Source organism: Chanos chanos, chromosome 2, assembly GCF_902362185.1.
Source record: "Chanos chanos chromosome 2, fChaCha1.1, whole genome shotgun sequence".
NCBI lineage: Eukaryota > Metazoa > Chordata > Actinopteri > Gonorynchiformes > Chanidae > Chanos > Chanos chanos.
In genome coordinates, this window is record NC_044496.1 from 52,341,331 (window position 1) to 52,363,340 (window position 22,010).

Below are 22,010 nucleotides of genomic sequence, written 5' to 3' on the forward strand. Positions count from 1 at the left end.
TATCAGAAAGTCTTATTACTTTATTATGAATAAAATAGCCCAGTGCTCTTCTCATTTTCAATCAACCCACGGCCTGCCAATCTGTTTTTGCAGTTCACTGACATATAGTTTTTTAATAAGATAGACCACATCCATTCAAATATGCACGTTACAGAAATGTCACACAGAGCTAGCTAAAGGTATGGCTCAGTAGGATAAGAAGATATTATCATTGCATACCTAACAGTATGTTAAATGTATAGCTACTACAGTAAAGTGCTGTATTAGTTCAGACTAATACAGCACTATATGTGTGTATATATATATATATATATATATATATATATATATTTATACACACATATACACACTGCCTTTAAGTTAGCCTCAGTAGTTAGCACGTGGGACTTTAAACAGTGCTTGGACACATAGACACGCTGACTATACTTTGAGGTATGAGAAGGTCAAGCATCATATTAAAAGTTTTTCATTAACTTGTTTTACATCTCTGCTGTCAGCTGTTTAAGTACATTAGATGAGTTTACAGTACAGGTTGCGCTTAGTGGCAGACAGTAGCAGACACATTTCCAGAACAGAGATGATGAAACAGCAACTTTTTTCAAGTTCTGATTCCCATGTCACCTTGTTCATTTCTTGACCCTCATTTTGTTGTACAAATCTACAGAAATGGAAATATATTACTGTACCCTATCACTGATCTCTGTTAGTTGATATGCAAATTATTTAATATAAAGATCAGCCTTCTTATGTTTTAACATTAGGTTTTCTTTTGCTTTCTCCTTTAATGAGTTAACAAACAGCTTTGGTTTAGAGTTAATCAGTTTGATGCTTTTTTTTTTCTTGTTTTGTTTTTTGGTTACATCATGAATTAAATGAATTGTAAGTACCACTAAATGTTTTTTTTTCTAGAAATATGTATTTTACTGAACTGTGTAACTGTCCAAACTCATTTTCATATGTTATCAGATATATTATACCTGTATTTTTCTTTTTGTGGTTAAAAGGGTTCACAATGAACATACTCATTACTGCAGACTCCCATTGCATTAAGTTAATGTTTCACAACCAAACCTGATTAAACAGTAAGGATCCTTTTAGACAGTGTAGTGTGTATCTGATTAAATACCTGTTCAGTTATTTGTGAGAGGGAATTTGGCAGTTTTATTTATTAATCGTGTTTGATCATGTTGAACATGGAACTATCAGTTATCAGCTCTGATGGAAAGGTGGAGATTGGAAGCTGCACAATACTTTGGCGATTCAGTAAAATGCAATGAAACATCAAATGGCAGAATAAAAATGCCAGTTAATATTTTTAAAATGAAGACTTATAATGCTGTAGTGATGAAAACAATAAAGGAAACAGAATTAACTAATTTAAACTTTGTGTTTGATTTTTGCACTTTCCTTCCGAGAGACGCACAATTCACGTTCGTGGGTTTTGTTTTTTTTTTAGTAACTGTTAATAAGGCTAGAGATGTCGCGCCCTCATGATAACCACCAAAACTGTCACATGACAGTGATTTTCTTTTATGGCAGTAAGATGAAATCAGATTACTCCCCTTACCTGTAAAGCACACAAACGCTTCCTGGATTTCATTGTCAGCTATCTTGTATCCCGTTTTGTTTATGCGCTCAGAAAACTCTGCAGCCCCGCCTCTGGTCTAAGTCCATGTCTGTTACCTTGGCCGACATTTAACAATTATGACCCTAAATAAAAAAAAAACCCAGGAAAGTACAAAAAGTCTTTCCTGCTTGAAATTGAATCGACAGGCTAAGCCATCCTTGATAAGAAACTTGCTTTATAAACCAAAACCTTCAAAGGAGGGAGCGTGAGAAAGACTAACATACAAACCAGGAAAGACACTTTATTGAGATTTTCCCTGCTTTTTTTTTTTTTTTCTTTCTTTTTTTTTTTGGAACAGATTTACGTTTTTGCATTTGTTGACCGCATAAAACATGTTTCGGAGTGGGGGGGGGAGTGGGGTGAGGTCAACAAAAAAAGGCACAAGATACGAGGGGACCTTAAATCTTCATTTTGGAATCGTGTATATCCAGCTGATATTGTAGACAGAAGGAGAAAAAAAAAATAAGTCTAAATGGAAACATTCACCACATTCAGATTCTGAAAACACAGTTATATCTGGTTTCTTCTTCTCGGATTCAGTGAGTGCTTTACCAATCAAAGCTTTGGTCTGGCATGTACTTACTGGAATTGGTAATCACATATTGTGTGTTCTGGCCAAATAGAAACTTAAGCTTTACAACACAGTCTAATTTTCCCTGAGGGGAACTTCACAGAGGAAACAACATCGCAATCAAATTATTCCCACATCACAACCCACAGTCAAATGCTGGTTAAGTGTCAGTATAAAAATTAGTGTCCCTTTATTGTACTAGACCGCAGTATATTTTAAGTGCAAGAGGTACAATTACACTTTATAGAACTTCATTAAAATTTAAGAGAAATGTACATGGACATTTTTTTTCTTATCAAACCACAAAGTGAGTACATTTTCAAATGACGGAAATGTGCATTTACATTCAAGGATATAGAAACTTTAACATGAAGTGCCAAATCATAAATGATAAAGATTCATTCAGTCTTTCAAGAGAGCCACTGGCACACAAAAAGAACATAGCATGAACCAAAAAAAAAAAAAAAAATTAATCACTGAGAAAAAGCTTTTGTGACTGCTTCTCGAACAGGATTAAAACGCAAAATGTCCTGTTGAAACGTCCCATGCATTTACAATTGAGTGCAATGCCAATAGTTAGTTTGATAATCTCTGTTCACGCGAAGTCATTGTAACCACTGTTGGAAAACGTTATTTTTAATGGTTTTGTTTTTAGAACGGGTAAGCAAAGCCAGAACCAGAACAGAGATACAATTGCTTATAGGACGGCAAACAAAACAAACCAGTATTAAGATTTTTCAGAAGCGGTTGTGACTGGTCAGGCAAGCAGAGCAAGGAAGAAGAGGAGGAGGAGGGAGAAGGTATAGGAGTGAGGAAAAAAGAGGAGAGGAGGAAGCTGGAGTTTAGTGTTGGGAGGCAGGAGCTCAGGTGAATTATACAGACTGGTAACCGGTGCGACTCTTCCTCCGGCCAATCAGGTAAGAGATAAGCACAAGGATGATTAAGAAGCTCAGGGCCACGCCCACAGCGATGGGCACAAGAAAGCTCAAATCAGCATCCAGGAAGCACTCCTCGGCTGGCGTGAGAATAAAAAAAAGAGAGAGAGAGAGAGAGAGAGAAACGGAGGAGAGTGATTACTGGAGGGATACAGATTATCTGTGAGGACACATGCAGGAATAAGAGCAGTAGAGGTGGTATGACATCACTGCTGTTGTGTGGCTTAATCTTCACAGATGCCTGAAGAGGGTGAGAGAGGGGGAAAAGGTTGCATCCCTAACAGTTGTTAAATCAAATTCAAGTATCCAGAAGCAATTCTGTTTTGCTGCTGTCTTTCCTCTGGGGAAAATTTCATTTGATCATACTGTATAAAATACACTGACTATATATGTGATGGCTCCTAAATTGCACTTTGACACATTCATTTGGCCAATCAAATACTTGATCAAGATCATTAATACTTTTTTTTTTATGGCACATCATTTATCAAAAAATGTTAAAAAAGTATTAGAATTACAATTCTAATTTCTCAAACATTTGCTTTTCAACGTAGTGTAATCCTACAGTATTTTCTAAATTACAAAAAAGAAAGTGCATATTGAGAACAATTAGAATGGTGGAATTCCAGTATATATAACTCCTGCTTTAAATCAAAATATATCAACAAATATCTACCGAAACATTCATTTTTGAGAATGGACAATGTGAGAATTAGCTGAATGACTCATAGCCGGCGAATTGGTTTCTCTTCCTTCCAATGACATAGGCCAATATTACAATGAGTATGAGAACACCAAGGGCAACTCCAACCGCTATAGGGACAATGTAGTTATCCACATCAGCCTGGCAGTCCACAGCTGAGAATAAAGAAAGCATATGTAAAACAGAGGAAGAGTGAGACACACAGAGATGGTAGAATGTGCAAAAAGAATAAAAAGTTCTTCATTTGGAGAACTGTCCTGTAGGTAAAGTGATTTGATTGGAGGAAAGATCTAGAAAATTGAGAAATTAATAACTCTGCACTGGGGGGGCGGAACCAAAATCATACTTTTATTTCCACACCTGCAAATTATTGTAAGATGATCCAAATCAGTTTTGAGATAAAACACACAAAATACACATATACCATTTAATGCTGCTAAAGGCTTACCGAAATAGGATCCAACAAAACAAAACTAAACAAAAATTCATTTTAAACCACAACAACAACAAAAAAAAGGTAATTTGCGACCAAAGCAAACATTTGGGATTCCCTTTTCAATTCTTATCTCAGTCTAAAAGCAAGATGGACAAGAACAACAAAAACAACTGCCATTTCAGAGGAGCAAATGTCAAAGAATCTTTATTGACCTGACTCGTTCAGGTGATTCAACCTTAAACAAAAAGTATAATCACTGATCAAGGCACAAATTTATCACTGACCAAAGATTAAAGATTTCAATCTCACATGAGGTGTTCAATTTTTGGGGGAAAACACATACTGAGTGAATTAAGTCAATGAATGGTGAATGAGGTTCAATTTTATATAGATGTGGCAGACTCAAGATTAGAATAATTTGAACACAGCGGGACAATGCACACTGAAGAATGATTAACAATGTGGAAGGGGTGAAAATAAATAAAAATTAGAAACAATTTCTGAATTGAATCAGCTATTGACAGGGCAAAAATGTACAGCATCTAATGAGCCAAAACTGATAAAAACGATTCTGTGAGAGCAACTCAACAAAGTCAAATCTCTCTGTAAATCTGTCCAAAAAAAAAAAAAAGAAAAAAAAGAAAAAGAAACACGTTAAATGGAAACTGCGAAAAAACAAAGCAAGTCATGTCATAGTACGAAAAAAAAAAAAAAAAAAAGGAATATACACATGCATTCAAATGATCCACACCAAATACATTTCTAATCGTGCAAACTACAGAGGTTCTGAGAAGTGCAAAGCTTTGAGAACCAAACCTGCAGCAGAGAGACTCTATTCACAGGAGTAAGAAGCAGCATGTTCTTTTCTGTCATACAAATGAAAATGTAGAGTGCGCTTACAAAGGCATTTTAAATGTTTCTAGTTGTACGGAATTATCTAAATGAAGCTAGGAATTTACTACTACGTGTACAGCCATCCCTTTTCAAATACTTAATGCCAAAAAAAAAAAAAAATCATCTCTCTTCCAGGGGTCAGCTACTTCCCCTTCATGGCAACTCTCCTATTTACAGTGGGGTGACAGATTTTTTGGGGTTTTTTTTGTCCTTTTCAACTTCACTTTTCACTAGAGCTAAGGTTCCCATCCCAGACAGGACATCGGGGTAATTTTGGAAGCTATCGCCTTGTTTAAAATGATGTTCTTAATCTCTAAATCCACCAACTGTCATGAAATAACACAAGGACTTGAAGCACGTAGAATACAGACCATGATGATAGTATGATTTAAGTTCCTAAGCCAAATTAATTCACGTCTTCCGCCCCCTCTGAGATGTGTGGTGGTGACTAGTCAAACAATGTCAGGAGTCAACGAATTAAACCACAACAGGAGAGATTGAATTAAACGATTTTGTACAATTAACAAAACACACAAAACATAAAAGGAATGTCAAAAAATAAGCAAGTGCAGGGTTATTGTAGAGGATATACAGCCTTTAAAGGGCATTAAGCCCTGTCAGTCTTGCTGGTCCAGAGCCACAGAAAACTGTACACAGGACTTTTACATTCTGCCTGAAAGTGTTTACTTGAAAACTGAGATGGTAGAGGACTTCAACTCCCATAATACAACAAGTACTTAGGGGTGACAACTGCAAATTCTAAACTGGAAAAAAACAAACAAAAAAAAAACCCCAACCACCTTCAGATGAAGTGAAAACGGACTTTGAGATACCCTGCACTTGCTCATGAACATTAAAAGGATAGGGAGAAATAAAATGGAGAGAGGGGGAAAAACTCACAAACAAATAATAACAATAAAAAAAAAAATAAAAATAAAATAAAATTAAAAAAAAAAAAAAAAAACAGAAAGTGAAGTGTACATTAGGGGACCCTGGTCCTGGAGAGCCACACAGTCTTCAGCTATTGGGCTGATGTATTAATCCATCTGAATATTCTGGCTGGGAGTCAGTTGTCAATTAAGAGATTGCACAATAAACCTGCGTGGCTGCAACACTCCAGGATCAGGTATGGATAACTTCCCCCGATATTACCAGAATCTGAATTTGTGATGTGGTGTGATTTTTTTTTCTTTTCTTTTCTTTTCTTTACAGAGTCTGATATCCAACATAGGTCTTTCTTCGACCAATCACGTAAGCAATCACTACAATGAGAATCAAGCCAGCCAGTGCGGCACCAACAATGATTGGGATTAAGACGCTGGAGTCATCCATTGAACATTCATAGGCTGCAGACAGAGAGAAGATGAACAATCATAAAATATAGCTGCCGTTCTTCACCCCTCATCCTCCCCAAAACACCCCCCCCCACCCCCCATCCCTGCTCTCTTTTTCACCCTTATTTGAAATGTCTATCTCCTACGGTCTTGTAAATCTCTCTCTCTCTCTCACTCTCCAGTCACTTCAGTCTAGGTGCGTGAGGCTTCCGCACTCTTCCTCCGGCGGGTGGGGAGCTAGCCACTCTATTCCCCTCTGTTACGCTTTGCGTAGCATCATCGAGGAAGGATAAAACATACTTCCAGACACACCTCTTCTTTCAACTCCCTAAACTCAACAGATAATACTGACTGACAATAACCTCTGCGTCGCAGTGGAGAGAGTAAACTTCCGCTGACACACTCAAGGCCAACTGTGTGGCACATGTGGCACAGCTGGAACCCAAAAGAGTGAGGCTAAAAGAGTGACACTCCGACTCAGATGTAGGACACACCTCTGTGATCCAGAACAGTGCCTTCACCAGATATCTCTTTTAGGAGTCTCAGCAACTCCTCATATTACGACTTGTGATCCCGATTTCCACCAACTAAGCATAATGGAATGCATCTTATCTATTCCCCAGATCTAACCATGGTGCAATAAACCCTTTCAAATGATATTTAATGAGCATTTACTATGAAATGAGGTCAATGTGCTCTCTCTCTCTCTCTCTCTCACACACACACACACACACACACAACATACCTTTGTTAAATTTGTTGCTTGTCACTTCATAGGGCTGGACTTGAAGATCAAAAGTGTTGAGAGTAAACGCGTCAGTCAGGTTGTAGCTTTGCTCCTTTCTGCACATATAGGAACTGCCCAAAGTTGCTTCCCATAGAGTCAGGTTTGTCTTGTCTACTTTGAACTTGCTCCCTAAATATTTACATAAAGCGAGAACAGGGGAACAGTGTTACAGACACTCTGCACTTTGAAAGGATACAACAAATGCTACAAATGGTATCTCTTAGGCAATTAGGCAGTACTTACCACTTCCAATAAGAGCTGAGAAACTCAATGACTGCAGGTGGAATTTACCCGATTCCTGTATGATGTCATACACCGTAAGTAAACAGGCAGACAGACAGACAGGCAGACAGATAGACAGGCAGACAGATACAAAAGTACAACAGAAAATCTCGGTCTCAGTCACACCTTGTCTAGACAATGTAAAATTTCAAATGCATGGATGAAGCTGACTCTTGAGGAGCAGGTTGTTGCAGTGCACTTACAGTGGTGAAAACGAACAGAACTGTCACTGTGTCAGACGTCAGTTGGAGAGTAGCATCGCTGCCGTTGCTTCCACATGTTCCATTGGAGCTTGTGGTGTTGGGGTTTAGATTGATGGTCTGGAGGGAGGCATTCTAAAGACAGCGAAAACATGCTTCCTTAGGCTTCTTCCACATTTTTCAGGAGCGAGTCACCCCCCCCCCTTTTGTCACTGTTGTCTAAGGATTCAGGCCCAGTAATCTGAACAGTTTCACTGTGACCGTGTCTATTGTGAAAAACGCCGTGCAAATAAAGCGGACTTAAACTGTATCTGAACTGAACCGCTTCGCCCCAAACTAAATACCACAGATACCTGAGGACTTGCTGTAGCTTTAAATGAAATTGCCATCATAAAAAAATTGCCAAAATCTGTAAACAGTACAGAATGGGAAAATATCTGCTTTAACGCTTTAATCAAGCTCTAATCCGAGAGTATTATACATACCACAGACGGTTTAAACCTAAACTGCAGGCCCATTTTTGCCTTCAGACACTCAGTGGAGTTTCCATCAGACTTGACGTTGTATTCTCCAACGTCGGGGTTCGGTGTTGGAGCTGGAGTAGTAGGGGCAGGTGTAGGGGACGCCGTCGAATTGGTTACATGAGTGGTTGGAGGAGCGGTCGTAGCATTGGTGTGGGCAGTCGTTGTATTGGTAGTTGCAGGGGTGGTATGGGCAGTGGTTGTAGGGGTAGTTGTAGGGGTGGTGTGGGGAGTCGTAGTAGGGGTAGTTGTAGGGGTTGTGTGGGCAGTTGTTGTATGGGTAGTTGTAGGGGTTGTGTGGGCAGTTGTTGTAGGGGTAGTTGTAGGGGTAGTGTGGGCAGTGGTTGTAGGAGTAGTTGTAGGGGTGGTGTGGACAGTCGTCGTAGGGGTAGTTGAAGCTGTTGTCGAGAGCTGAGTAGCTTCAGTGCTCTCTTGAGCAGTACCTATGCAGGAAAGGCAGAGAATGACTTTCAGGGTTTGAGCATTTCAATTAGCTTAAGAACAGTTCAAGAACCTCATGACGACACCTTTGTAAGCACTATGTACAAAAAGCCTTAGCACCTTAGATAAATTCAGCTTTTCAGCAGATGATGAAGCAATGAGAGTTGACCGACTTGTACTCTATAATGGCTTGTGCCGGAATATAGTAGACAAAGTCTTTTACATATGTGAAAACTCCATAACTGATGTACATTAAAGGTATCGTTGTATAAAGTAACCAACAGTGGATCACAGGGGACTGTTAGGTCATAAAAAAATGTTCTTAGTCATAGTTTGGTACTGAAGAAGTAATTTAAACACACAAAAAGAATGCATACTACAGTGGTTACTTATGCCCCTTTTATTTGGGAAATTGTTAAACCTTTAACCTATGATTATTACTTGTTACTCAATTACTGAGAAAAGCCATTGTTACGGAGGTGATTCTCTATCAGCACTTTGTGAGTCACATGTAGTAACCGAGATGCATAAGGTCTAATTGTCGTGTATGAGCCTGACAACACACTGCGACACGCTTGTCACTCTTATAGGACTGCACCATACAGTGGAGAGGTCCAAGCTGAGGCATCACTATCTTTCAGGCATGGCCCGCTTTAACCTACAGACTCATCACTATTATACAATTTTCTGTTTTGGGCTTACGGGTAAATCAAACACTCTAAAAATTAAAACATTAAAATCAAACAAACATATTTAACAGCCATCATCAGAGATAAGACCTCACATCAATGGCTACTCCAACAAATTTGATCATAAAGAAGACATCTTTTGTGGTAACCTATAACCTACGCCTGTGCAATTAATGTTGCACAAAATTAAAGTGATGCTGTAGGTGAATAGAAGAGCACTATTTAGCAATGAAGATTTAATCTTTTATTAGGCTGAAACAGAGTGAGATATAATTTTACGAATATTTCGACTGCCAGACAGCAAAGTACAGCAACATAAAATCAGAAGTGTGCAAGATAAAATCAGACACAAGGCGAACGCGCACGCACTGCGAAGAGAAAGTATAGAATTTTAATAACACTATTCTCTTTTTGCGTTAATATTTTCAAAGATTAATTGGTGAAATAATATCATATAAATATAATATAAAGTCCGACCGTTTCAGATAATGACTTGCGAACTAGCAGGTATTACCGAAACGTTTATACTAAGATACTCATAATATAAAAAGCATATATATTTTTAAAAACTTTGGCTAAACTTCCGTCCTTTAAATGCAGGCCTTCCTCCTCTGTATCTTGATGGAGCTCATCTTCTGACTCTTGCACGAGGGCAATCATTCGAAACAATAAAAATGTTGCAGTTTCTCTCCTCCATAATGATCCGAAATAAACATTAACTAGAAGTGAGGTAAAGGTGTTTTGTTTTACAATGTCACATGATCACGAATAACTTACAACATCATCACATGATCCTTTTGTACCAAGGCCTGAAAAATTAACACTTCGCTTGATGCATATCGGTGAATTCAAGCTTACCCCTTCATTCCTGCCTAATGTCATCTACATTTTAAATTGAGTCTCAGTTTGATACACGTTTTGAAAGACGATACAGCATTTCAGCATAAACTCAGACAACTGGTGATGAATTGTCGTTAAGTCGACCTTAAGCATTAAACGAATAATATCATTATGTTTTGTGAAAGATCACCAAGTGCTAACCTTGCATGAATCGGAGGTGGCAACGTAACGTTAACTATTTTGAGAAATCTATTTTGATTAGCGTTACCTACCAGTAACAAGAACGTTAACTTAGCTTCTGGTACGATATTATGCGGACTGATCGCATCTGAAACGGTTCGTCCTTTAGCTACGTCTTCGATTGACTAGCTTTCGCATAAATATTAGCTAACCTGTTTAAATCTTAGAGTTGCTCTCGTTTTTACTTAAATGATTTATGTCGGTGGTTAACCTATATAATATGACTAAGTGTCACGCTTGTTAAATTACTTCATACGTAACCGAAGTTGGGTTACAGATCTGTAGACTACTTTGCAAATGCAACTGACGAGATACACCATCAGAATAATCTGGAATTTAATGTCATGATTTCATATTGTTACACAACATATTAGGCTATTTAAGACCATAATCTTCGTCTGGGCGATCGTGCGTTATGATTACCTAACCTAATACTGCCTACCTAGAGCCATCTTTCGGCACCAAGCATTAGCTACCCAAATGTGAGCTAGTCAGGCAGGCCCAAACAAGTCTGTGGCGGACCAAGAAAGCTGTTTGATATTAAAACTGCAACTTAAACGAAAACTCATAAAAACATACGTACCGCCTCCAACAATCAGGAGCAACGCTAGACAAACGCAGCGAAACATGCTAACTTGGTAGATATTGATGACTTGAAGGATGGTAGACTCTGCCGATGATACGACGGCTGTGGAAACAGGCAGTATCCTACTTTGACCAGTGTCGTTAGCCCGCTAGCTCAAAATAGCAGGATATGCAAGTCATATGACAGGACAGGAAACTAAACTGCGTAGGCAGGCTCTAACGTCATCCAATCAGATCATTTTCGAGTAGACCCTTCACCAAATCTCTCAACCATAATTTTGCGCGTATATGCAGAATTGGGAATCCCGTGACCATTCCTTAATTTACACATTTTACGCGATTAATTCACAGTTAATTCACAATTCGCTGTAAACCACAATCAGTTTTGTGAGACCTCCATTTTCAGTAATTAACTAAAGATGCCAGTCAATTCTGAAAGCCGCAAAGTCAATACTATATTTGGTATGTCAAATATAACATTTTTTCCTGTAAAGCAACCGAGAATAACAGCAACAAATAATAATAATAATAACAACAACAACAACAATAATAATAATAATAATAATAATAATAATATTAATAGTAATAATAAACAATTTATTGAAATATACGTCTGGCACGCCATCTAGAGAAGGAGGGAATCAACCTTTGTAAGGTTGTTTACAAGCAAAGCATCTCCAGTAGCTTTTTTATCTGTCCGTCTCTGTCTCCAACCCCTCCTCCCTCATGTTTTCACTCCAGGCATTCTTCTATACTGAAAAACCCTCTTCTCTGTCTGTGCACCGCACCGAACTGATATTGCTGTGGCTTGACTTTTATTTTTTAAAAGTCAGTATTTCAGAGGCCATCTTGAAAATGCGTTATCGTTGCTTAATTCACATGAACATGCAAACGTGCGGCAAATAAGTACTTCCGGTAGGTCAACATGTCGCCTCTAGAAGTTACGATTTGCTTTCGGAGTTTCACATAACAATTAGAGAGCAGCGTGTCTATTAACAGCCACAATAGTCTGAGTATGTCTAAAACATACCAACCGCTACTTAGTGAAAAGCATTCAATTTGTACTGGACTTGAAAGACCGCACGAGCGAGTGGCCAAGAGGAAGCAGTAATCAACCATCTTTCTTCTGCCAGCAATAACAAGAAAAGAGAGGGTCTAAGTGGAGCTACAGTTCCCAATTTATTGTCTCTATCTTGTAAAACAGATAAGAGACTTAACGTCTGGAGTTTTATAAAATAGGCCAGGAATATTAGGCGTCAACCTACGACACAACTGAAAGCTTAGAATTAGTAGACTAGCTATTAGATTTTGTATTTCTTTTTTCATGTTTCCAACAGGTTTACCTTCCCCTAATCCCCCACCGCCAACCCAGGAGGCTAGACCGGCAGCTTCTGATGTTAATAACGACAGTAGCCTAACGTCTTCTAAGAAGAGGAAAATAAACAGCTCAGAGAAGGAAGAAATTGATTCAATATCTTCGTCTCCTAAAGCCATTTGTAATTCCTCTACATCTTGCTCTTCCAATTCTCCTCACATTCAAAAGAAGTTGAGGTTTGAGGACCCAGTAGATTTCATTGGACTGGATGTGAAAATGGCTGAGGAATCGTCTCCCTCTGCATCGTGTTCTAAGACTAAAAATGTGTTCCTGGCCGGAGGTGTTGGACATCATGCAAACGGACTGACAAAATCGACCGGGTCCACAACATTCTCCAACAGTAAACCCGGTGCTGCAAAGAAATTAGTCATCAAGAACTTTAAGGGTAAGTAAGTGAAACAGCTCACACTTGACCTGCTACGAGGGACCAGTAGTCAACGCTGATCTAACAGCGATAAGTGTCTAAGTTTACAAATAGCGCGATAAACTTCGTGTTAAGTAGAATCTTAAATTGTTGCAACAGCCCATTAAAGTGTTTTCTGCTCTTGTTTCGTTCAAATCTTCGCCAGGCCTTGGAAAATGACACTTTTGCTCTCTCCATGTAACAGTGTTTACATTGTCTGTGCTTGTCGGTGCACGTAAAGTCATAAGGTCGTTCCCGTTTTAATGTAGTCGGTTAGAAGGTGTTTAATTAAAATAACAATGAGGCGAATGCTTCATTCGGGGGTCATAAAGAAAATATGTTGTCTGTATATATGCAGTACTAACGAGTGTAATTTCGTTTGATTTAGTCTGTTTCAATTTAGTTTTTTTAATTTCTCGAATTTTTAATTTCATTTTGTAATTTCTAGCTCAGAGAGAGAGAACACAGCATAATATTAAATTAATAAGAAGATGGAGGACAGAATTTTGTCTGTACATTTTCCCATGAATTTGTTGGTCTAAATCCTTTATCGCTAGTTGTCTTGACATATCTGCGCTCTCTCATGGATACATCTTCCAACTGTTTGTATAACAGTAACTGTTTCACTGTTACAGAAAAACCCAAATTACCAGAGAACTATACGCATGAGACCTGGCAGAAGCTGAAGGAGGCAGTAGAGGCGATTCAGAACAGCACTTCGATAAGGTACAATCTGGAGGAACTCTATCAGGTAGGAAAAAACCCAGCAACCGTGAAAGAGTACCATGCCTGTCAGCCTTGGCTTACAAGGTGTGTCAGTCATTCTTTTGTTGAAAACACTGGTCTTGGTCTTTGATATCGACAGAGCAGTATAGCCAGTTTTAGTGTGTACTTTTGTTTGTAAAGATTCTTTTTTTTTTTTTTTGTCTGCCCTGTAGTTTGATTTAATGTGTTTTTGAAGATATGGACCATTTGAAACTGTGCATTATGTTTCATATGAGCCATCAGTTAACATGATCGGTCTTGTCACGTATTCCCTTACAGGCTGTAGAGAATCTCTGCTCCCATAAGATATCTGCCAAGCTGTACAAACAACTGAGGGTAGTTTGTGAAGACCACATCAAGGCACAAATTGATCAGTTCAGGGAATATCCTTTTTCTCTGTGAATTAAGATGCTCCTTCTGAACTAATGAAACATAGCCCTTATACCGCTTTTATGCCAACTGCCCAAATCAACCTAAATGCAAAAAATATCAAATTATACAATACATGATGCAGAATAACATAGAATGATATAACTGCTCACTGTCAGGTTAATGTTTATTTTATTAATTGTATGAATTGATAATGTTTGTTAAACTATAAGGTGTTTTGCTAGGAGAGAACTTTTTTTCTTTAACGTTGCCCGCACGGATGCTCTGGACAGCGTGCTCTTCCTGAAGAAGATAGACAAATGTTGGCAGGATCACTGCAGGCAAATGGTATGTTGAATGATTCTGTTTAATAAAGCGTGTCCGTTATCACTGCAGCTTTGGTTTTGGCAGATTGTTTGTGTCAGTCATGTCGTTGGCATTCGTTGTGTAAGTCGCTTCGGACAAAAGCATCTGCCATATAAGTAAATGTATATGTAGATGTCCTGGTTTCTGTCCTCTTTTTTACATTATGTAACTGGGCTGACCAATTTCTCTTCTTTATGCCCCCTACAGATCATGATTAGGAGTATATTTTTGTTTTTGGACCGCACATATGTTTTACAGAACTCTATGCTGCCATCAATCTGGTATGGTTTTCTCACTCATAAAACAAACAAAAAAAAAAACCTGTGTACCAAAATCATTTCAGTGATTTTTTTTCAGTTGGGGAGGACTGTTTTAAATAGCGTGGTGTGGTGTTACTTTCTTCTGATGGTTACATTCATCTCTTCCAGGGACATGGGCCTGGAGTTATTTCGATTCTACATCATCAGCGATCTGAAGGTTCAGAGTAAGACAATCGACGGAATACTACTGCTCATCGAGAGGGAGCGCAGCGGCGAAGCCATAGACCGCAGTCTGTTGAGGAGCCTACTGAGCATGCTCTCCGACCTACAGGTCAAATATCCAAACCTCTCCCCAGCCCTGTCCGTTTCCTCCATCGTAATATCCCACGCGATATTTGAATCGTCTTTCGAACTCGGTCTGTAATGCAACAGAAAGAGCTCGTCCCGTTTTTTTTGTCTTTAAAGTTTCGAGTTATATGTCATGTGACGCCAAGCTATCGGCGGCGTCGTCTCTTGCGTTCAATGCGGGCGCAGCCTGGATCCTAATGCTGATTGGCTGTCAGCGCCTGGGCAAGAGACGGTTTTTAATGAGACCCGCTGTTCTGCTCTCTCCGACAGATTTATCAGGACTCGTTTGAGCAACGCTTTTTGGACGAGACAAATCGCCTGTACGCCGCCGAAGGCCAGAGGCTGATGCAGGAGAGAGAGGTGATTAACGACTTACTGTACCTCCCACAGAAACTGTCTCGCTATATTTGAAATGCCGTAACTTCGTACGGTATATGGCAAAAAAGGATTAACGGGGAAGTAAACTCTTTTTGACAGTTTCAACGGAACAGTTCAGTTTTAACTTTCTTTTAGTGCTTTTTGTCAAAAAAAAAGCCCTTTTACTGTAGCAGCCTAGGAAACAAGCATCCAAAACTGCACTGATTTACTACGTTGTTAATGGTGGTAATTGAGATGACAGTGAATTATCCATTGTCTTCGTTCCCTAATGTCATAAAGGTTTAAAGAGCAGAGCATCATTCTGTTTTATTGATGAGCATGACCATACACTTCTCATTCAGGGAAGGGACAAAATGGTATGTTGTACATTTGGTAGTTAAGAGAGCGTGTAAAGCTATTGCAGGTATTCGTACTGGCTCACCAATGCGTCGACATACTTTCTGACAATCTAAATCAAAATAATAAAATAATAGGTAGATATCAGTGTACTGAAATTGCATATATGGAAAAATGCAGTTGTGAAAATCAGCTCATACGTCAAAGAGGGTGAACCCTCTCCTGAAAATATTCTTACAGATATATTATGCACGCTTACAGTGCATGGGACTGAACACATCGATTGTCAGACTAGACAGCTTAAGTGTGCTGGATTGTCAGTGCTGCAAAGCTGTTCCGTGCTGATACATTTTACTCGCTTTCTTTAAGATGACACGTGGAGCACAAAACCTTTTTACACGAGTCAGTACTTGTTTCTGCTCACAGTCCACTTTTTTTTTTTTTTTTTTAAATGTCCACCTGCAGGTGCCAGAATACCTTCATCATGTTAACAAACGCTTGGAGGAGGAAGCAGACAGGGTCATCACATACTTGGACCAGAGCACACAGTAAGTATATTGTATTTTGAGCTTTAAAACTCAGTGACTTTTATTATGTAAGTGTGGACTACATGTGTGACTTTTTCCCGTTGTACCTCGTAGAAAACCCCTCATTGCCACCGTGGAAAAACAACTTCTTGGAGAGCATCTCACAGCCACACTTCAGAAAGGTATTTCGCCGTCTCGGACGTGAAAACGTTCAGTCGTGCTCGTGAAAAGAATGTTTTGTTGTACGACTATGCCGTTCCTCAGTTACGCCGAACGCTGTAATTTGAAATTTAACCGTCAAACGTGTCTTGTTGTAGGTTTGAATCACCTGCTGGACGAGAATCGTATCCAGGACTTGTCTCTGCTTTACCAGCTCTTCAGCCGTGTGAGAGGTGGGGTTCAGGCTCTTCTTCAGCACTGGATCGAGTACATTAAGGTAAGAAAGGAACTAAGACTTACTGCTCCTCTGCCTCTACATACTCAAACCCAAACTGGACACATTTATTACGTATGTGAAATGCAGCACCGGCGACCGACTCTTTAAAAGTTTAAGGGATAAGGTATAAATAAAACTTTACTGCTTGGTTAGCCACATACTGTCCTCTGCTCACACTTCCTTCATTCACCTCTTTCCCTGTTTTACAATGCTGAGTCAGTAGGTTAAGACTATAATGGAGGGCAGGATACTTTCTGCTCTACTCTATGACTTGCAAATTAGCTGAGGCATTTAGTTCGGCTGTCGGGTGGGTTGCGCATCAATTTTTTCTCGATGGAGCTCTGCTCCGCCGGGCCTCAGAGAAACTGCCGCCGGCGGTGAGGGTAGGCAGTTTGAATCGCTGCAGCTGAGAACTAAGAACTAAGGTGTCGTGCAAGCTGTTTTGTCTTCGTTTGTTTTCATGTTTGTAAACAAGTTAACATTTTCTGTCTCATTGAAAACGTCAGCGGTGGCCCGACAGCTTCGGGTTCCTGTTTGAGTCACTTGTCCGCACGTTCCAGTCAGAGCTCTTCTCAGTAAAGTTGCTTTAACTGAATGTATTAATGTCCTTATTTCACAGGCCTTTGGAAGCACAATTGTCATTAACCCTGAGAAAGACAAGACGATGGTGCAGGAGCTGCTGGACTTCAAGGACAAAGTGGATTCCATCATCGACGTGTGCTTCATGAAGAACGAGAAGTTTGTGAACGCCATGAAGGAAGCCTTTGAAACGTTCATAAACAAAAGGCCAAACAAACCAGCTGAGCTCATTGGTCAGTTTTTTTTTTTTTTGGCTCTTACAGGAGGTCAGATAAGCTTTTGTATGTAATTAAGAGAAATCATCGATACATTAATTTATAAACCCAATCTGATAATAGAGGCACCCTTGTTGTTTCATGGCTAGCCACCATTTTATTATTTTAGCTTTGAGCGCATTTTTGTTGTACATGCTGTATTTGCTGAATAGACTAATTTTATCATGTTTTGTAGCCAAGTATGTGGATTCAAAGCTAAGGGCAGGAAACAAGGAGGCTACCGATGAGGAACTTGAGAAGATGTTGGACAAAATTATGATCATCTTTAGGTTCATTTATGGTAAGGCTCTTCCTACCCTTCTCTCACCATTACTTAAATCAGTGGAGGTTTGTCTGTACGTCAAGTCTCTGTGAAGAGATATTTTTTCCTATATATGTGTAATTTGTTTCACAGGCAAAGATGTTTTTGAAGCCTTTTACAAGAAGGATCTGGCCAAGAGGTTACTGGTAGGAAAGAGTGCATCAGTAGATGCAGAGAAGTCCATGCTGTCTAAATTGAAACACGGTTAGTGCCACGAAAGGACTTTGACAATTGCTTCGCTTCAATTAAGCGATTAAAAAAAAAGAATAGAAAAAACAAATTGTCGCCGTCTTACCGTAAGCATGCGTGTTTTGATATGCCACAGAATGAGCGAGAGCATGACGTCTGTCGTCTTTTCTCTTTAGAATGTGGAGCAGCGTTCACTAGTAAACTGGAAGGAATGTTCAAGGACATGGAGCTTTCAAAAGACATTATGGTGCAGTTCAAACAGGTAGGATGCCATTTTATTCGAGACCCGTAAGCAAAACTGAATATTCAGTCTCCAGAGTATTAACCTGTCGTCTTGTTGACATGGCTTTGGCTTGTTTCGTTTCGGTACTCTGTGACCCGGGTTTTTTATATTTGCCTTCTGTTTTTATAGTACATGCAATGCCAGAACATCCCTGGAAACATTGAGCTAACAGTCAACATTCTCACTATGGGCTACTGGCCTACGTATGTGCCTATGGAAGTTCATCTGCCTCCCGAGGTTGGTTTGGCACATAGTACAAATTCTCCAGTCAGGCGGATTTTATTATTGGTGCAATAAAGACGTGATCTCATTTGTGTCGGTTATGTTGTTTTACCCATCAAGATGGTGAGATTGCAAGAGATTTTCAAGACCTTTTATCTGGGCAAACACAGTGGAAGGAAACTACAGTGGCAGTCAACACTAGGACATTGTGTGCTAAAGGCTGAATTCAAAGAGGTATGATTATTGTAAATTCTGTAGTAACACTTAGATCTTTACGTGTCATGCCTCGTAATGCAGTCATACTTTGGGACGTTTCATTCAGTTGAAACGATCTGATAGGATTTGTAGAGACATGTTTCATCGATACAGAGGAGCAAAAAATGAAAGTAAGTGGAAATTTACAGATTGAATTTCTTAATGATTTTTTTTTTTTTTTAAATATTCCTCTGTTTTCTAAAGGGCAAGAAAGAGCTTCAGGTGTCACTGTTTCAGACATTAGTTCTGCTCATGTTCAACGAAGGAGAGGAATTTTCTTTGGAAGAGATCAAACTGGCCACGGGAATCGGTTTGTATTTCACTTAGATAATATTTCAACCATGTGTTACCACTGATCCAGTTCTCAGACAAACATATGACGGTGCGTGACACCGCTGCCTGATGTGTAGAGTTATGACCCGACGGCTCTTGAATTTGAAGTAGGCTGTAGGTCCGCGTCGGTAACCGGCCGGAACGAGCGCCTGGTTTTTTTTGGTGAACGTGATGCCGTTACCGATAGAGAGCTGAAGCGTAAGTGGGGTTTTTTTTTTAATTGAACCGTTCGCAGAGGACAGTGAGCTGAGGCGAACCCTGCAGTCGCTGGCCTGTGGGAAGGCTCGCGTCCTCACCAAAACCCCAAAGAGCAAAGATGTGGAAGATGGCGATAAGTTTTCCTGCAACGACGACTTCAAACACAAGCTCTTCAGGATTAAGATCAACCAGATACAGATGAAAGAAACGGTACACACACACACACACACACACACACACACGCTCTCTCTCTCTTACGCGCGTTGTCGCGACTAAGCCGTCTCATTACAAGCTGGAAACTTAGTTTCTCCAAGTTTTCGGTTCGACTTTCACGGTTTGAACGTCCTTCCTCAGGTGGAAGAGCAAGCCAGCACCACAGAGCGAGTCTTCCAGGACAGGCAGTACCAGATTGACGCCGCCATTGTCCGCATTATGAAGATGAGGAAGACTCTTAGCCACAACCTTTTGGTGTCTGAGGTCTACAATCAGCTCAAATTCCCAGTCAAGGCGAGTACAGATCATGTGGTTTTTTTTAAGAAAAAAATGTTACAGCTTGCTGGTCGTCAGCAGTAGCGATATTTTAAAAGAAGAATTTGCTTTCATTTGGTAGTTCAATTTTGTTTTTTGTTTTTTGTTTTTTTTTTAAACCTCTTTTTTTCTTCCTGCAGCCTGCTGATTTGAAGAAGAGAATAGAGTCATTGATTGACAGGGACTACATGGAGAGAGACAAGGAGAATCCCAATCAGTACAACTACGTGGCTTAAAGAGCGAGAGAGAGAGAGAAAGAGAAAGAAAAACAGAAGAGGAGGATGGAATGAGCGTGGGGGGGAGGGAGGGAGGGAGGGGGAAGGAGGAAATGGGCTATTCAGTGATGCTGTCCGATTTTCTGAATTGTTGGTATCACATCCTTTGCTCCAGTTGATGTTAACTTTATCCCATTCAACCCAGCGACCGACAACTGAATGGATAATGCTCCACGGGATTTAGTCGTGAGGAGCGTTTTCCTGTGGACTGCATGGTCATTAAAAAGAAAAGAATAGAATTCATTTTCACAGTGTTTTACAGGGAAAAAATTGGACTTGTCCATGCGTAAGGAAAAAAAAAAAAGAAAAAAAGAAAAAGAATTAATCGGGGTGGCTTTTTAAAAAAAAAAAAAAAGAAAAGAAAAAAAAAAAGCAAACCATAAAACAATATTTATTTACAAAGTGGGTTCTTTGTCCATTATATGTTTATGGCATTCTACACCTTGTGTTTTTTTTTTTTTTTTTTTTTTTTTTTTTTTTTTGAAAGTCACCTTTTTCTTTTTAATTTACCTTGTATCCCATGCAAGTGTCCATGCATTACATGTCCTTATCACATGCAAATAAGGAAAAAAAAAAAAGGTTACTAATAAAATGAAATCCATTTGTTCAATCAGTGTTGTATTAGGGACGGGTGTGTAAACATTGACAGTAGGATTTTACCTGACTTTGGGTTGTTATGTGGCCACCAATATTTACACACTTTAGAAAGTTTGAATAATCTTCAGGCTGCACAGCTGTCAGTCATAAAAAAAAAGAAAAGAATTTACACTTGGTGAAGGGAACCTATTGAAAGATAGTTCCTTCCTAGCTGATTGCAAATTTGACAGTATGTGCCAAAAAAAAAAAAAAAAGAAAAAAAAAAAGTGAGCACTTGTTTTGTTATAGGATTTGTTAATGCTGCTAAACACTAACGTGTACGTTTGTATGGATCTAGCTTTCCACACCCCAACCCCCTCACCCTCTGCACAGCCCTGTCATTTTTCTGTTTTTGCTTTTGATTTTTGTACATATATATTTTACAGTCTGTTGCTATTGAACGTTTGGAGTTTGATGGACAGATAACTGCATCTCAGCTTAGTCGTCCCACCCCCCTTACCCCAAGAACCCTACAAATACAGGTGTCAAGTCCAACCTCACAGTTCTGTTCTAGTGCAACTTTGTATAATCCCCAAGTTCCAAGACCTAGCCTGTCTCCTCAGAAGCTCCTCAGCTAGGCACAATGCCTTGAGCGACAGCACTGGATTAATGGAGTTGTTTGACAGTGGTGTTTTGAGTTATTATGCTTAAGTGGACTGGTGTCCAGTGTCTGAGTATGCTTGTTTTATTGCTTCAGATTAAACAATTGTAAGTGTTTCCTTCATTATTTTTCTTTTACCAATGATTTTTTTTTTTTTTTTTTTGTCTTGTTTAGCTTAGTTATAACTTGTTTTGCCCATACCATCACAATGCATTTAGGATTGTTCTTTACATTGCAGAAGATCCACCAATACACTGATAACACTTCATAATGAATAAACATATTCTTTTATTTAATTGACTGGGATATGACAAACATACATACACAATCTTCTGTTTGCTAATGAAAAGGAATTTTGTGTGATGCCCATTCTATTATCTTCTCACAGTTGGAAACCTTACGATAATAATTTTGACCTTCCTCAGTAATAGTACTGAATTTGTTTGCACACACTGGAGAAATGACTTAATGATAATGGAGGCAGATTAGAGCCACGTGCCAATATATACTCCATATGAATTGATCATGACTCTTCCATTGTGTGGAAAAATTTGCTACGCAGACAGAATGAACCTTGTGAAGGGCCATGTTACCCTGTTTAGATCAATCCACTGAGTTACGGATTTTTCAAGTCTAATCCTCTGAGACCTAAATAAGAATAATTTGTGTGGGATACCAAGAGCTTTC

The 22,010-nt window shown here is 39.2% G+C and overlaps 2 protein-coding genes across 2 annotated transcripts; one reads left to right on the forward strand and one right to left on the reverse strand.

Annotated features, from left to right (window-relative positions):
- Positions 1-1,848: 1,848 nt before the first annotated feature.
- Positions 1,849-10,952, reverse strand: lamp2 (lysosomal-associated membrane protein 2). The gene is made up of 6 exons (XM_030765545.1): positions 10,943-10,952; positions 8,255-8,733; positions 7,773-7,904; positions 7,531-7,585; positions 7,246-7,416; positions 1,849-3,991 (listed from the first exon to the last, which is right to left on the reverse strand). Exons 1-6 carry the CDS (start codon positions 10,950-10,952, stop codon positions 3,846-3,848), a joined length of 993 nt encoding a protein of 330 aa, XP_030621405.1. The 3' UTR covers positions 1,849-3,845.
- Positions 10,953-12,046: 1,094 nt separating this feature from the next.
- cul4b (cullin 4B) lies at positions 12,047-20,090 on the forward strand. The gene is made up of 20 exons (XM_030764631.1): positions 12,047-12,845; positions 13,499-13,614; positions 13,908-14,011; positions 14,276-14,345; positions 14,571-14,644; positions 14,792-14,954; positions 15,242-15,331; positions 16,151-16,233; positions 16,327-16,394; positions 16,530-16,648; positions 17,268-17,460; positions 17,678-17,782; positions 17,897-18,007; positions 18,169-18,254; positions 18,405-18,512; positions 18,618-18,731; positions 18,957-19,062; positions 19,321-19,493; positions 19,638-19,790; positions 19,952-20,090. Exons 1-20 carry the CDS (start codon positions 12,410-12,412, stop codon positions 20,045-20,047), a joined length of 2,568 nt encoding a protein of 855 aa, XP_030620491.1. The 5' UTR covers positions 12,047-12,409; the 3' UTR covers positions 20,048-20,090.
- The last annotated feature ends 1,920 nt before the right edge of the window (positions 20,091-22,010 follow it).